Below are 16,281 nucleotides of genomic sequence, written 5' to 3'. Positions count from 1 at the left end.
TGTGTTTTGATTGGGTCTTTTAGTTTGGGGAGAGGTGTCTAATTTTTTTAGTTTTTTATATAATCTAGATATTAGTCTTCCATCTGAGAAATAGCTTTTAACAATTAGCAAAGTAGCCCCACTAATCTCAACATTCTGGGAGGCTGAGGCAGAAGGACCACAGGTCCAAGCCCAGCCTGGGCAAATTAGTGCACTCCTGTCTCAAAACAAAAAATTAGGTGGGGGTGGCTGGGGGAGATGGGGATGTAGCTGAGCGGGAAAGCCCTGAGGCTGGGGGACTAAACAATTCTAAAATGACTGGAGATGCGCTAAACTATTTAGTAAAGGTAATGACAGGGGGAGACTCAGTTTAGGCTGGAGCTGAATCAGAAGACACTAATGACAGGAAGGGGATCTGAAAGTTTCTGAGGACTCCAACTCCTTATTTCACTGCTCAGGAAATCTCCACCATCTTTCCACCTCACCCACCTGACTATAAAGCACAACCCTTGACAAGGAAGGGCCTGTGGCACCAGGCACTGAGGATTCCTGCTTCTTGTTTCTCTACCGACTATGAGACCACGTCCCCATCCACGCAGGCACAAATCCCATCGCAGCAGTACCTAACTGAAGAGCGAAATGCCCTCAGACACAGCCTGGCGGTGGCTTCGGCCATTGGAAGCAACAAAGTTACTGCAAAAACTCCTCTCTTCTCATGCTACAGGCAGGAGGACTTCCGCTTTCCTCCTACTGGCCCTGCACCTGCCTTGGGCTGAGCTCAGGAAGGAACCTCCGGACAGTTGGGAAAGCCTGGCAAACTGCCCACAGTACCCCTCCATCAAGCTGCTGCCTGCAAAATCCACTCCCGGAGCCCAGGCGCTCTCTGATTCCCGGGTCCTGGGCCACAGAGGCCTCTGACAGTTGCTTCTAAGTCCACAGCCACGTCCCACAGTCTTCCTTTCTCAGATCTAAATCCCAAAACTGACCACGCTTACTCCCCACAACTATGGTTCTGCTTATTCGGGAGCTCAGGCCACCGCCTTCAGTTCCTGAGATGCTCCTTTCTATCCCAGAGCACCCCATCTCTTCCTTCCCTCCCAGTGTGGAGAATGCAACCCTCTTCTCTGTAAAATGGGTCTTGGGGCAGGCCAACTACAAGAAATGACACACGGCTTTGAGATGATGAGGAAAGTTCCCTGGATTTGATCATTACAAGCTGTATGCTTGTACTGAAATCTCATACTATAATCCCGTAAGTGTGGTGATTATGTGTTAACTTAAAAAAACCAAAGCTCTCTTCCTTTGACCTCCTCCCACGGGCAGTGAGGCCTACTGTATTTCCCCTTTCTTCATGACTTCTTCCTCCGGCCCCTCCACTGTGTCCTCTAATTGCTGGAATCCCCAAGTAGGCAATCTCACCTCTCCTGCACCCCACCCCCATGGCATCCCTTTTGCTCCCCCTTCCTAAGGAAATCACTTTTCCAGTAAGCCTGGCTATGCACACCTGGACTTCCTTCATTTATTATAACCCGAAGCACCAAAAGTGAAGATTCAGAGTCGGGCACAGTGGTACGCACCTATAATCCCAGCCCGCTAGGAGGCCAAGGCAGGAAGATAGGAAGTGCAAGCCCAGCCTGGACAGCTTAGTGGTTTAGCAAGACCCTGTCTCAAACTAAATAAATAATAAAAGGGCTGGAGATACATCTCACTGCAAAGGCCTGGGTTCAACCCCCAGGATGGGAGGGAGGGAGGAAAGGAGGAAAGGAAAGAACTAGGGCAGGCAGGCGGGCGGGCAGGAGACACAGACTGACTCAGTCACAAGGCCTAGAACACATACCCAGCTCTGCCACTGACCATAACCTCAAGGGAGCAAGGCACTTAATCCTCCAAGTTAATTTCCTCCTCTCTAAAACCAGGCTCACAACATCTGCTCCGCCTCTCTCACGGGTGTGTTAGGAGCAGCACATGAGATCGTGTGGGAAAGTACACAGGGAGCCGTAAAGCCTGCCAATGCTCTGATCCCTGACACTGTTTTCTCCTCAGAACACCCGAGCTCGCTGTCTCCACCAGGGCAGGGAAAGCTCTTGGTGCCCAGTGGGCACCTGGTCAGTGTCTGCTCTAGTACTCTACTACCAGGCCAGCACTCTACTGTCTACAGAGTTACTAATTTAGAAGCAATCATATTTCATTCAAAGCAAGAATATCCTTTTTTAAAAACATTTAATTTAATTTTTTTCCATAATTTTATTGAGAAACAAATGGCAATGAGACAGTCCTTTTGTTTTTCAACTAGATGCTGTGGACTTCTGAAAGACCAACAATTATTGAGTAGTACCAACAACTGGGCCCTGTTCCATTGTACAAGAGGTTTTATGGTCACATATTTCCATTTTGTTGAAGGAAAATCAGGCAGATAATTTGAAGCCAGCCGTCTCCTATCCACGCCCACACCCTTACACACCTGTACCATAATTCCTTCGTTGCCCAAGTGGGTTCTAAGCAGAGAGAAGAAGGAAGTCATGAGTACCAAGGCATTAGAGGCATGAGAGGGCATGAGTCTTGTCAAGAGGCCTTGGGATATTCTAAAAATGTAGAATAAAAATATAAACTATCTGAAGCCATATTCAAATGGCCGACCATCAGTGCTGCCGGAGGACAAGAGGCACCAGGCGCTTGTACAGACTGCTGCTGAGAACACCCACTGCACCACCTTTGGAGAAGCCCATTAGGGGGCATCGACCTAAGGACTACAAGGCCACTGACCCATGGATGCTGCTCGGGAGCGATTCATCCTAGGGAATCATGAAGGTCTGTGAAGACTGCTCCCAGCAAGGTTCCTTTTAAGATCAAATACAGAGCAACAGCGTGAATGTGCAACAAAAAGAGATAAGACAAACCAGTAGTCCATAACCATGTCGGCACAGGAACTGGTTGTGTAGAAAACATTTTTCCATGAATCAGGGGCAGGGTGATGACTTCAAGGGTCTTTCCCCTCTTGGTGAAGTTCTCTGATGACACCTGATCTGGGATCATTTTGGCTTGGGTTAGCATAGGGCTCATCAAAACTGTGACAGAGATAAGTAAAGAAAGAGCTGTAGATGGAAGTGACAGATAAAGTAATGGGAGGGCCATATGAAGACAAAAGGAAGTGTCAGAGTCTAACTTAAAGCCTGCCACCAGATCCAGCTTACCTGTCCCTTGCCCCTCGCTGACAGAGTTCTGATGTGAGTCTGCAAACCACTGCCACAGCCACGGTGCAGTCACACCTCCTGGCTAAAGCCATCTGCATTTGCAGCTGTGCCCCAGCTAGCACCGCCTTCTCAGCTCCACTAGACCGTCAGGCGCTAGATTCTCATAAGGAGCACAAAGCCTAGAGCCCTCGCACACGCAGTTCACAGTAGGGTTTGTGCACCCATGAGAATCTCATGCCGCCGCCAGGCTGACGCGAGGGGAACTCAGGTGCTACTGGAGGCCACGGGGCACAGCTGCGAAGGCACGTGAAGCTCAGCTCACTCCGCCTCCGCTCACCTTGTGCTGTGCATCTCAGTCCCTAACGGGCCATAGATTAGTACTGGGCTGTGGTCCAGGGGTCCCGGAATCCTGGGCCAGAGAAACCAGTGCAAACCTAAATTAAAATGATACAGAGAAAAGGAACAAGCATTTTGTTAAGTATGTATCACTGGCTTAGGCCTTAGTACCTAGCTCAAATTAATGGGCTCGCTGGCTGTACAAGCACAGCCAAGTCACTTCATTTCTTACGCACAAATGGAGATGAACATATCAACCTCATCGAGTTGTGAAAATTAATATACTAGCATATATAAAGAGCTTGCTCCACAGCCTGGCATAGGTGAAGCTGTGACAAACTTTTTTCTTTTAAATTCTCTGTTAGATTTTTGTTACTTAAACAAGCCCAGACATATATTAACATTTAAGTACCTCATTTTTCAAGAAGCCTTAATAATATTCTTTTTGACCTAGTAAGATTTTCTAGTATAATGCAGTCTGTGCACACTGTGTTTATGGAAATAAGAGTACTTTTGTTGGTTTACTCTAAAGAGTAATACATTTCACTTCTATTCAAACAGCAGCTCTGATCTCAGCCTATAAAGGTCTTTTCTGCCCTCTTATACATTTTGCAGATTAAGTTCACTCTGAAAGGATTATTAGAACATAGAGGTTAAGGGAAGAAAATAGATTAACATCTTCAGAAAGCAAAGTCAAAGGACAGAAACACGACAACTTCGTGATAGTTATAGGGCAGAAAGTACATTTTACTCTAATTGCCGAAGGCCATACGATCCCGCAATAAATATTTCAACTCTGTGGACCATTTCCTAGGGTGGGTGAAAGATGGAAGCAATTCAAGTGTTTTGCTTAGCAGTCCATCCACTCTGGTGACAATTGTGCTGAAAGAAAGAATCTCGCTGAGGGAAGTGTACGGAGCAGTTCTCATTCGAGGCCTGAGGCCCACAGGAGGGGGGCCTCGGTTATGAGATAGCTGTGCACTTTAGGAATCAGAATACAACCGTGCCACTGCCTGCAGGGGAGAAGGGGGTGCACCGAAACAAAGGAACGAAGGGTGCTGCAAACACCAGACACCAGACACCAAGAGTTCATGGAAAAGGGCCAGGCCCCTCAACAGCTCTTCACCTTCAGCCCTAAACTTCTCCCTCCTCTATGTTTTTGCTAATACACACCTAGGTCAGTTCGTGCTTACCACCTAAATTTTATGTTTTGTTATCTGTCACTTCAGACTCAAGCCACTCCCTCACTAACACTACAAGTGCAAGCTCCTTGGGATTAATAAAACCTTGAGACTGGGCAAGCCATCCCTTTCCATCATTCCTCACTCCAAGGCCAGTCTATTACTCCTTTCCCACGAATGTGCTGCTTCTTCTTCACCCCTGCTCTGCCCCTACAGCCACATCCTTTGGCATGCACCATCCGCCTACATTTTATCATCCTCTAAGCTGGCCTCTTGCTCAGAGCAGCCGCTTTCACTCTAGAACCTCTAATACCCTGAAGGTCCCTGTTCCAGGCAGTTTTCTGCACTGTACAACGAAGAGCTAAGTGCAGTCTTCTCCATCCGCACTAGGCTCTGAAGTTAGACATCCCCGGGCATGAGTGTTGCTCCGGCTGTGCTTTCGAATTTCAGTAAGTTACGTCCGTTCTTCTCAAAACTCAGTTTTGCTATATAGAAAGTAGGGATAATCTTGATCCCTAAGGCTGGTGCAGAATAAAAACAATGAAGCTTGCCATGGTGTTGCATGCCTGGATTCTCTGCACCCTGGGAAAGTGAATCAAGCAGGAAGACTGCACTTCAAACCCAGCCCAGGCGATTTAACAACTTAGTGACAATCTGTCTACAAGTTCAAATACAGTAAAATAACATAGTTAATAAAATAAAATGGGTTGGAAATATGGCTCAGTATGAAAGTTCTGGCCCAATCTCCAGGACCATGGAAACAAAAGACAAGGTCCTGAGTTCACTTCCTAGTGCAAAAACAAAAACAAAACCACCAGTGAGATCTTGAGTCTTGCAGATCACACCGCATCTGTCATTTCTATGCCACCTAGCAGAATACTACGCCACGTCTACAAAGTTCTCTGGTCTTATATTTCTATGTCCAGAGTTCTCTTCTATCCACACTTAGTGTCTTGTATCAAATATAAAAATCCTCAGCTAATTTTCAATTCTTTCATGATCTAGCTCATTCGGTAGATGTACTGCGTCAGTTAACAGTCTTCTGCACTTTCATTTTTGATGTCTACTTTGTAATTCATTTAAACCCCCTTGGAAGCATTGAAGGTACTTCCAATTTTCGGATATAAATAATGTTAAGATGGATATCCTTCCATCTATTATTAAGTATTTACCTAGGATAAAGTTATAGATTAATAGCATGGAAAAGATGAGGTTTTGATAGTTAATTCAATTAGCAGAAAACAATACCTACTCTTCCACACCTTTTTAAACTGGGCAGTATCATTTATGTTTAATTTTTGTATTCTATAAAAATTTGAATATTTAAATTGCCATGTTTGAGGATGAATATCTGGTACTTCTTTTCCTATTTCTGAAGTCAAGTCTCCTTTCTTTCTTCTGTGATATGTATTTATCATCAAGCATTCTGATAATAAGGTAAATATTTTTGGCCAGGAACCATGGCTACTTTATCAAACGCAACAAACTGAACCCAAGCCTCGCTCTCTTCCAAACACCCCTGAAGGCACTTCAGCAGCTCACATGGTTGCACCTTCCATAGTAACAGCGCACACCTGAACCCAGGCTTCTGGTGGAGGCAGAACACTACACTCTGTAAATATTTCATGCGGAACCTGTACTGAAATTCTAGATGAAGCAGCAGTCACAGAACCTAATATGCTAGCTGCCCAAACTATGAATTTTGATTAATGTGTATAGGCTTTGACATCTCTTATATGGAGCTCCTCCAGGTGTCCCTACTTACCCTCCCCCAGAAGGTATGTATGTATATATGTATGTATGTATGTATGTATGTATGAATGAATGAATGTATGTATTTTATGTATTTGGTGCAGGGTCAGATTCATAGTGATCCTCCTGTTTTCAGCCTCCACAGCGCTGTGATTACAGGTGTGCGCCATCACACCTGGTCTCAGTGGCCAGCTCAGTGCGCCCAGGGGCAGGGCCGGCATAGCATGTGGTACTGGGGATCGAACCCCAGGCAAACCCTCATTCATTCATTCATTCATTCATTCATTCATTCATTCATTCATTCATTCATTCATTCATTCATTCATTCATTCGTATTGATTGAGCTGCAGCAAGGCAGCATTTAAAATAATGAGAACAGAAAGACAGCTGATCCGTGTCGGGGGTAGTAACTCACGGTACTCTGCTCACTGCAGGTTCTGGGGGCAAAAGGCCAGTGTGTGAGCTTAGGACATGAGTTTCTCCGAACACTTTTTTGGTTGTACTGGGGATCAAACTTGAGACCTTGTGCTTGCCTGGCAGGTGCTTACGCTGCTGAGCTATATCCCCAGTCCTCTCTGAAAACTATTAATAGAACTAGATTAATCATTGCTAGAAACAAGAAATATATATTTCTACTAATTCACTGAAGATTTATACATACTAGGATTTTGAAGGCTTCACTACAGGAATAAACCAGTTTCCAAAAGTGCTTTGGAAGCCACTGCAATGCCTCACACACCTCTGCCAGTCCAGAGCAGGTACAAATCCCCTGCAAATCACCAGGTGTGAGGAGATGCCGCCAACACCTCAGTGGGCAGCTGCAACAGGAGACGACAGCTAGGTGGCCAGAGAGAAGCAGAGCTTACCACATGCCAGGCTGCAGCGGGCACTGGGATTGGCACTGACTCGGCAGGCAGCTTTCTAACACAGTCTGCCCTTCTATCTGAACTTTCCACACTCACCTGTGAGGCAGCCTCTGCTTTTTCTGCTTCAGGTAAGTTGCAGCAGGGTTTAAAGAGAAAAGGTTGAAGAAAGCCATATCCCCCAAGATAAGGACATTCTTAGAGGACCGTGTGGAACTCAGGCAGCAGAAGCCACATCTGCAGGGGCCCCCGAAGAATGCCTAGATGCTGGGCCTGAGCCTGGACTCCACATGTGACAAGGCATTAGTGCCCTCCCAGCCTACACATGCCCCAGAGGTGGCAGGGACTGGTGTGAACAGAGATCCAGGGTAGCTGCCAGACATCAGCCCAGATCCCAAGGCCCGGGGCCTGGGCACAGCCCCTAGAGGGTAGCACAGGAAAGGGGCTCAAGAACAGTGAAGTGAACCTTTCTACCACACTGGAAAAAGTCCAAATCGAGTCCATTTAAAGGACCCCAGTAGCCCCAGATTCCTGGTTTGGGAACTAATTTCATTCCTAAATTAAATCAGCACCTAAGTAAGCACACAACCCAGGGAAGCAGAGTTAGAACTCCATCACCTAGGCTTCTCTTAGGTCTGAGAGATCGCTGCCGTCAGGGTGTAGAATAGTATTCAGAATGGATGCAGCTCACATTCCAGAGATTCAGAGAAGGTGTCTGCACAAGGGAAGCATTTCACCAAGCTCACCCAATCTCAAGCATCGCCACTGCTGTGGGGAGGGGGCCCTGCCTGACAAAGACCTGCAGGCAGCAGGTGCCAGGTGCCAGGCAGCCTCTGCAGGTGCCGTCACTGTGGAGTTATCCAAGGTCCACAGTTCCCATTCACTCACTGTCTGGCTGGAGGTTTTTGAGGTCCAATATCTAGGTTTTTTGTGGCCAAGAGAGACTGCACCTTCAGAGAGCGGGGGAGTGAATAAAGCCATAGCCATGTGCCAATGGTATATGCAGGCTAAATTCCCTTCCTCGGGATCCTCGTGTGGGGCCATGGGGTCAAAGCAGCCTGTTCCCATATCATCTCCCAACCAAGACATACCCTACCCAGCCAGGGACCACCAGAACAAGCAAGAACCTCAGACCCCGGCTGAGCAAGGTGATCCCCTCCCCCCAAGGCTTTGAAATTGGGGCTTGGGATCTGCTAGGCAGATTGCACATGCAGGAAGACCTACAATGGGTTCCTCTGAACAGCACGGCAGACAGAGCCGGTCTGCAGAGGGGTGAAGATGGACCCGAGAGACACAGGGACAATCACGGAGTTCTTTGGCTCTCTTATGCTTTTCTATTCTTGGTTGCCAGGTTTTCTCTAAATATCCTGAGTTTTTAGAAGGATTTCAGTATTGTGAGAAAATACTGAACACCATCTTTTTCCTGTTAACACATTATCAAGTAAATAACTTGAAGTCCTGAAACAGAGGGAAGGAGATGTGCGGCAGGGTGGGCAGGGGATGGGTGCTGCGAGGTGAGGCTCCCGTCTGCGTCAGGGGCACCTGCCCTGTGACTGCGTGCCCCACCTCCCCAGACTCAGTGTGCTTCTCCTGCCAAACTGGCCCATCTAAGCCCAGCTTTTATGGCTGCATGCTGAGCCCTCTTCAGCTTACAGTTTGATGTCTCTAGGTTCAAGTCTGTACACAGTCAATCCTCCTATTTCCTGCTGTGGACATTTTATTAATTTGAGGTATAACATTAAAACTCCTAGAATTATGAGGATGCTCTGTTCTCTGCCCCTTTCCCTTCTAAGGATGTGTCATTTTAGGGATGAAATTTTTATCTTAGATTAGGCCTCCATTGCAAATAAAAGTTAAATATTATACCCAGGTGGGGGAAAATTGTCTAAACCAGTGTCTGATTTTTGAAAGAACTGGTTATGGCTGTAATAATTTCTCTGATACATATCTAAGGACAATTTCTTGAAAAGGTAAAGGACAATGTAGCTTGGAAATAAACATTTTGCTTTCCATGGTCATAACTGATCTGATTCTTAAGAACTTGTACTGATACTACAATAATGCATAAATCCAGTACTGTGCTTTCAAAACAGAAACTAAATTTTAAAACTTAGTATGGAGGGTTCCAGTAGAAAAAATATTCCTATTTTAGGATTAATCAGAAATTAAACATTAAATGATGCTACTGATATATGGCACACTTTGAGATCCACTCAGCAAACTTAGGTTAGAGCCACTGTTTCCTTGTTAGCTAGAATTTATTAAACAGTGGTCTCTTATATAAAGAATTAAAGATGTGGTGACCTCAGGTAGGTACTTTATTTTCTCTGTCCTTACCTTTCCATTCGTAAACCCTTATCTCCATGAATACTGGAAATCTCACCGCTGATCATTATGACCATTACTAGGTAGCTGAGAAGATGCTGGTATCCACTGAAGGGCCATCTCTTTTAGCATACCATTCACTCTGATTTGTAGTGTTTAAGATGAGTGCCCTAGGCGCCCTAATCAGCTAACCAAAATAGCAAAAACCTAGGAACTCTTTCTTTAAGGTAAAGTCTTGCAAATAAAAACACTCTCCAATTCAGACTAATTTGAGAAAGTTTTATTTTCCCTCATGAAAAAAAGTCACGTTGCATTGTGAATATGAAGACAAAGGGTAGGTTTCAGTTTTGAATATGTGCATACTTAGAGAATTTTCAATAAAGCATCACAAATCTAAAGCCTCGACCTGGTTGAAAAAAGGTGGGACTGCTATTAGCAACCATACAAATTCCCTGCTTCAGGGAGGAAAAAGGGAGAAGCAGTGTCCATTTTTTTGGATCATGCCAGCCAACTGGGCCAGGCAGTAAAGTCTGCCAAGGAACTGTTCTCTTGAACCTCATTAGTTACCAGAGCTCAAACTCTGGCATGTGGCAAAGACAGCTGGTGCCCTGCCCACTCACCAACCTCAGGCTCCTTAAGTTTATGGAATGCTACAGGTGTAGAACTTTAGTGGCCTTTCCTAAAAGAGAAGTGGGCCTGAGAGGGGTCGCTCCAGCCTTCCAGCCAGGGAACAAAAGCCACGTGATGTGAGGGATGGTGCAGTGATTTCTACAGGACATGACGCCTTCCACAGAGAGACAAAGCCAGGCTGCCCTGGCACATCCTGGAGGGACCAAGCTGCAGTGGATGACATGGCCCATTAATCCCTACAAACTTCAAGCAGCTCTAGCTTTCTACTCTGAGCCTCTAATTAAAGTTAACTGCAATTACAAAAACAAGAAGCACATTGTCCATCGACAGTCAAGCCAACCTAAGAGCGAGCCTTTGTAGAGTGTGTTTGCATTAACCACTCTCGCCACAGTAAATAATTTCTCCATCTCTCATCTTACTCAGGATTTTCAAAGTGAACAGCAATCAGTGGGGTGAGAGACAGTGCTGCCTTGGAGGACTCTATCAATCTTCTAGCATTTTCTTTAGAAGAGAGTGGCTTGTGTTAGCTCTTGGCCAAGGTGGGGGGGATCCTAAATTTAATGTAGTAAGTATAGAGACTGGTAAACCAGCAACTGTATTTTTCTAGGCCTACCATAGTTACAGATTATGTTTTCCTCTTTCACTACAAAGATTGTCAGGGCCAGCGAGATAGCTCAGTGGACTAAAAGTGCCTGCTTAGGCAGAGTGCAGCAGCCGGGATTCGATTCCCGGGCAGTGTGCTGGCCTTGCCCCCAGGGCATGCACACTGAGACAGCAACTGAGACTGGGCAGTGGTGACACATGCCTGTAATCCCAGTGCTTGGGAGGCTGAATACAGGAGGATCACTAGGAGTCGGGTCTACGTAGTGAGAACCTGTAGACTCTGTCCTAAATACATTAAAAAAAAAAAAAAATTGTCCTTTGCTGATATCATCAACTCATGAAACACTTGACTAAGTTCAGCCATCCTGACAGTCAAACTCATGCCTCTGCCAGTAAACTCTACATCTGCTTAAACATTTTTCTCAAAGCATGCTAGAAGGAAGGGTAGTTTTCTCCCAAACCTAAATGCTGCTGGATTGGGACTACACTCTGATGTCTACAGAAACTGCAAAACATGAACAAGCAAGTCCTATAGATACTTTTTTTTTTTTCAGTACTAAGAAATAAACCCAGGGCCTTTAAACTGAGCTTCGTGTCCAGCCTCTTAATTTTTGTGACAGGGCTTTACTAAGTCACTAAGTTGCCCCGGCTGGGCTTGAACTTGCAGTCCTCCCTTCTCAGCCTCTCAGAGTGCTAGGGTTACAGGTACATGCCACCACATTCAGCTAATGCCTACCACTGGATCCAATGGTACTTTATTCTAACAAGAGGAAATTGTATTTCTGAAATCTTCTGAAAAAAAGAAATACCATTCGGCCAAAATAGCCTTTGTCATCTTGTCAGTTAAAAGATGCGTTGTTACCAATAATGCACTACTAAAATCTCTGCTGAAAATATATGTACCCTAAAAGAGAATAAATATTCTAATCCTTATTTATTACAAATACAAGCTAGGGCTACATCAATGGAGGGAAGATGTTAACCGTCCAGTTTCAACTTGTTTTAAACTGAAGTACCTTGAAAACAAGGAGAGCAGGCATTTCTGCCTGGCTACTCTTATACGGGATGGCAGACAAGGTGCCCAACCACAGCAGGTTCCAAAGCTGCTCTGCACCCAGACTCCTAGGTGACCTCTGGGGAGGTGTTCTCCCTGGTGAGCTTAAGATTTCATTTATCAGGCATGAAGCTAAAGAATAAAAATCTGAGTCCTTACCCAAAAGCCTGTATTGCATTTTTCTAAATTATCCACTGCCTTACAAAATAAGTTGCCATTAATTTTTCTGATAAGTTAAGGAGCATATCCCACTCCTTGGGTTTAAATTTCTCAGTTTAGATTCTACATTCCAATTGCATTTCTGACATTCTTTCAAAATAGCTGAATTGGGTAAGTCTAGAAGCATAAATGTTGTGAGATTACACATGCCTGACGACTAGGGCCATCACTCTTGTTTTTAAAATGTGTTCAGGCCCCTCGCGCTGCGGCGTCTTGGCCGCGCCCCTGCATGCTCCGGCTTCGGATTGTCCTCCCGGGAGACCATGGCTTGAATACTTTAATTCTCCATATGGTACAAAATATTTTCCTGAATATGCAGAGAAAATTCCTGGTGAATCCACACAGAAGCTTTCTGAAGTAGCAAAAGAGTGCGGCGTATATCTCATTGGAGGCTCCATCCCTGAGGAAGATGCTGGAAAATTATATAACACCTGTCCTGTTTTTGGGCCTGATGGAAGTTTACTAGTAAAACACAGAAAAATCCATCTGTTTGACATTGATGTTCCTGGGAAAATTACATTTCAAGAATCCAAAACATTGAGTCCTGGTGATAGTTTCTCCACATTTGATACCTCTTACTGCAGAGTGGGCCTGGGCATCTGCTATGACATGCGTTTTGCAGAGCTTGCACAAATCTATGCACAGAGAGGATGCCAGCTCTTGGTGTATCCTGGAGCTTTCAATCTGACCACTGGACCCGCTCACTGGGAATTACTTCAGCGAGGCCGTGCTGTTGATAATCAGGTATACGTGGCCACGGCCTCTCCTGCCCGGGATGACAAAGCATCCTACGTTGCTTGGGGACACAGCACCATTGTGAATCCTTGATCTCGAGATCATTTTGTTTTGTTTATGAGATGCTCAGAGGAAATGAGATGCTCAGAGGAAAACGAAGAGATCTTGAGTATTACCAGACATCAGTGAGTCTATTCATTTTCCTCTGCATCTGTTTTAGGGGTGAAGTCATAGCCAAAGCTGGCATTGAAGAAATGGTCCTGTATTCAGATATAGATCTGAAGAAGCTGGCTGAAATACGTCAGCAAATCCCAATTTTAAGACAAAAGCGACCAGACCTCTATGCAGTGGAACCAAAAAAGCCCTAAGGATTATATTTCCAACATGTCATGAAACAGGAAGATATGGAGCATGATAAACTCCCTATTGAATCCTTTTTCTTGGGGGTGGATGTGTGGCTCCCCCCAGTTCTCACATCCTGCTGAGCACATGCTTTGGTCTGGCTAGGTAATCCTAGCCTTGGACTCACAGCAAGTTTCTGCCTCAGCCTCGTGAATGCTGTGATTATAGGTGTGCATCACCATGCTGGGCTGTTTCTGCTTCATCCTACCCAGGAGGCTGAGGAGATGGCTCGGTGCTTAAGAGCCTGCCTGGCAAGCACAAGGTCCTGAGTTCAATCCCTGGTACGAAAAAATAAATAAAATAAATAAAAAAAAAATAAAAATTTAAAAAAATAAAATAAATAAAATGTGTTCAATTTTTTTTTTAATGCTGCTGATTGAACCCCGGAGCCTCATAAACGCCAGGCAAGCACTGTAGTACGGGGATACATCCTGAAATCAGTATGTTCACTTAAGTGACTTCTAATTTAGAAGAGAAGAATAGTTATTTCCTTACCTATTAAAAAGTTATCTACCTTTTTGAATAACGTGATTTTGCTAAATCTTCACAAGTAATACATTCCTGAGGTCATTCACTTTATTAATCTATCCCTGCGGTGATTAACTGTATTAATCTTTCCTGTGTAGGTGTTCAGAATTTCCCTTAGCAGGGCACCAACACCAATTAGCATGTGTTGCCAAAGGAGCTTTATGTAGCTTCTGTCCCATCACAATTGTCGGCAAGCTTTCTGTAGAAGGCTTCTCTGAAACAGATGGGGGGGGGGGGGTTAAGTATCACTGTTTGCCTTGGAAACAAGGCTTGTGCTCAGAGCGAAGACACAGGACACCATGTTGGTGACACACGAAGCACCCACGGTGGAGCAGGGCCTGGAAGCCGGAACTCTCCCTCTCCCTCGGGCTGGGTCTACAGGGAAACGGGGGCACCCACTAGCCAAAATGAATTGAGGGCTGTTAGAGAGGATACAGTTTTTTTTCTCAAATACATCTTTCTCCTTTTTATTCCCTCCCCCCGCCCCAGTAATAATCAGTAAGGAAATAACATTCACAAAAAGTGCTCACACCAATTTAGGCACCAATGTACTCATCATTCCTCTATTATAACAGCAAAAGGCACAAATTTAAATTATCAGGCACTGAACATTAACTTTACAAAGAACAAAACCAATAGGTCTTTTTTGGTTTTTTAGGTCAGGGTCTACAGAGTCTCACTACGTAGATTGGACTTGTAGTGATTCCCATTTTCAGCGTCCCAAGTACTGGGATTACAGGCATGGGCCACCATGCCCAGTCTCAATTGCCATCTCAGTGCACCCCTGAGGGGGTCCAGCACTGTACCCCATGCCAGGTACCAAACCCTGGCTGCTGTGCTCTGCCTAAGCAGGTGCTTTAGTCCGCTGAGCTATCTGGCCAGCCCAACACCAATAGGTCTTAAATGACTATCAAATTCATATGAAAAGCAACATAATTTGATCACTCTCTAAATAGTGTGTATATTCCTACCCTAAAATGACAAATGTCCACGTGCATGATGTATACAATTATCATAAGTTAATGAAAATCGGTGGGTTAGAAAAGGAGAGTGCCTCTTCTGCCTCAGTCCGCCACGGAGTGCGCGCTCTCGCCTCCTGCCCGCACCATGTCTTCTCACAAGGCTTTCAGAATCAAATGATTCCTGGCCAAGAAGCAAAAGCAGAATGGCCCCATTCCTCAGTGGATTCGGATGAAGACAGGTAATAAAAGCAGGAACAACCCAAGAGGAGACCCTGGAGGAGGACCAAGCGGGGTCTGTAAGGAGCTGCACATGAGCTGCAGCACATTGGCCCTCTGGCAGGTCACAAGGCGATGTCCTTTTTTAATCATGGTCATGACAACACTGAATAAAGTTTTAAAAATAACCATTGCCTGGGCAGTGGAATATACTTAATCAGGAATCTTTTTTTTTTTTTTTTTCCTGTGATCAGTACTACTGAATCAATGAATTTTTGAAAACTTTAAAAAGAAAAGAAAAAGGAAAGTGATCCTCTCCAGCGCTTACTGCGCACAGTAAGCAGGAGAAAGCAGGATGCACCCAAATCTTATCAATGGCATTAAGAGAACTGTGCCTGCCTTTTACAGTGATGAAAGACCCTCTGACAGATTAACCTTCCGGCAAGAGCACCTCAGAGACAGGGTCTGGGTCACAGGGCAGCGTCTGGGAGGGGGTCCCTCCTGCATCTAGGTTTTTTTCCTACTACGGGGAGCCGAGCTGTAGCTACAGCTGGGCTGCTGGCTGACACCCACACGGCATGGTCTTCATCTCCAACTGCGGAGCTAGGCACGCAGTGAGGCCTCAGACTCAGGGCGCCCTGAGGAGGTCAGCTTTTCATTGTAATGAAAATGCGTGCATCTACTGCTGTGAGGAGACCCACGGCACCTGCAGGAAGGTAGCTGTTTTCCCAAGTGTACAGCTCACACACATCTGCAAATCACCGTAGGGAAAAGGAGAATTCAATAAACTCTGCAAAGTAGCAATGCTAGACCACACTCCAGGGACAGCACACATTAGAACTATCACAGAAAAAAAAGGTATGCATGATGACCAGCCAACAGACGAAGGAAAAAACTGTCCTCCTAAAGCCATGTCAGAGAAATATAAACCCTCTTATCAGACTACTTCGAAAACAACAAAAAGCCTTGCAGTCAAGAAAGTGTAGCATCAATGAAAACAGAAACCCCACAGACCAAGCCTATGGGAGCTAATAAAACAAATGCAAGCCTTAATTAATTAAAATATGTGAACTACATATCCAAAGGAGAAAGAATACTCAACCCAAATTGTTTGAAAAAAGACCACAAAATACTTCAGTAACAATGAATGCATCAATAAAATGAGCTAGGAGTGGTAGTCCATGCCTGTGAAGCCACTACTACACAGGCTGTGAGTTCGGGGCCAGCTTGGGCTACATAGTGAGTTCAGGTCCTACTTGAAATATAAAGCAAGACCCTGTCTCAAAAACATCCAAATTTAAAAAA

At 45.2% G+C, this 16,281-nt stretch overlaps 2 protein-coding genes across 3 annotated transcripts in view; one reads left to right on the top strand and one right to left on the bottom strand.

Annotated features, from left to right (window-relative positions):
- Positions 1–16,281, bottom strand: part of Kank1 (KN motif and ankyrin repeat domains 1) — a 232,556-nt gene that overhangs the window by 162,507 nt on the left and 53,768 nt on the right. The gene's annotated exons all lie outside the window — the stretch shown is intronic.
- Positions 11,926–13,359, top strand: LOC101567787 (omega-amidase NIT2-like). Its single transcript, XM_023721935.1, has 3 exons — positions 11,926–12,013; positions 12,327–12,960; positions 13,089–13,359. Exons 1-3 carry the CDS (start codon positions 11,926–11,928, stop codon positions 13,234–13,236), a joined length of 870 nt encoding a protein of 289 aa, XP_023577703.1. The 3' UTR covers positions 13,237–13,359.

Source organism: Octodon degus, unplaced genomic scaffold, assembly GCF_000260255.1.
Source record: "Octodon degus isolate 3935 unplaced genomic scaffold, OctDeg1.0 scaffold00087, whole genome shotgun sequence".
NCBI lineage: Eukaryota > Metazoa > Chordata > Mammalia > Rodentia > Octodontidae > Octodon > Octodon degus.
Note: the sequence above shows the minus strand (reverse complement) of the source record. Positions and strands in the feature narration are given on the sequence as shown.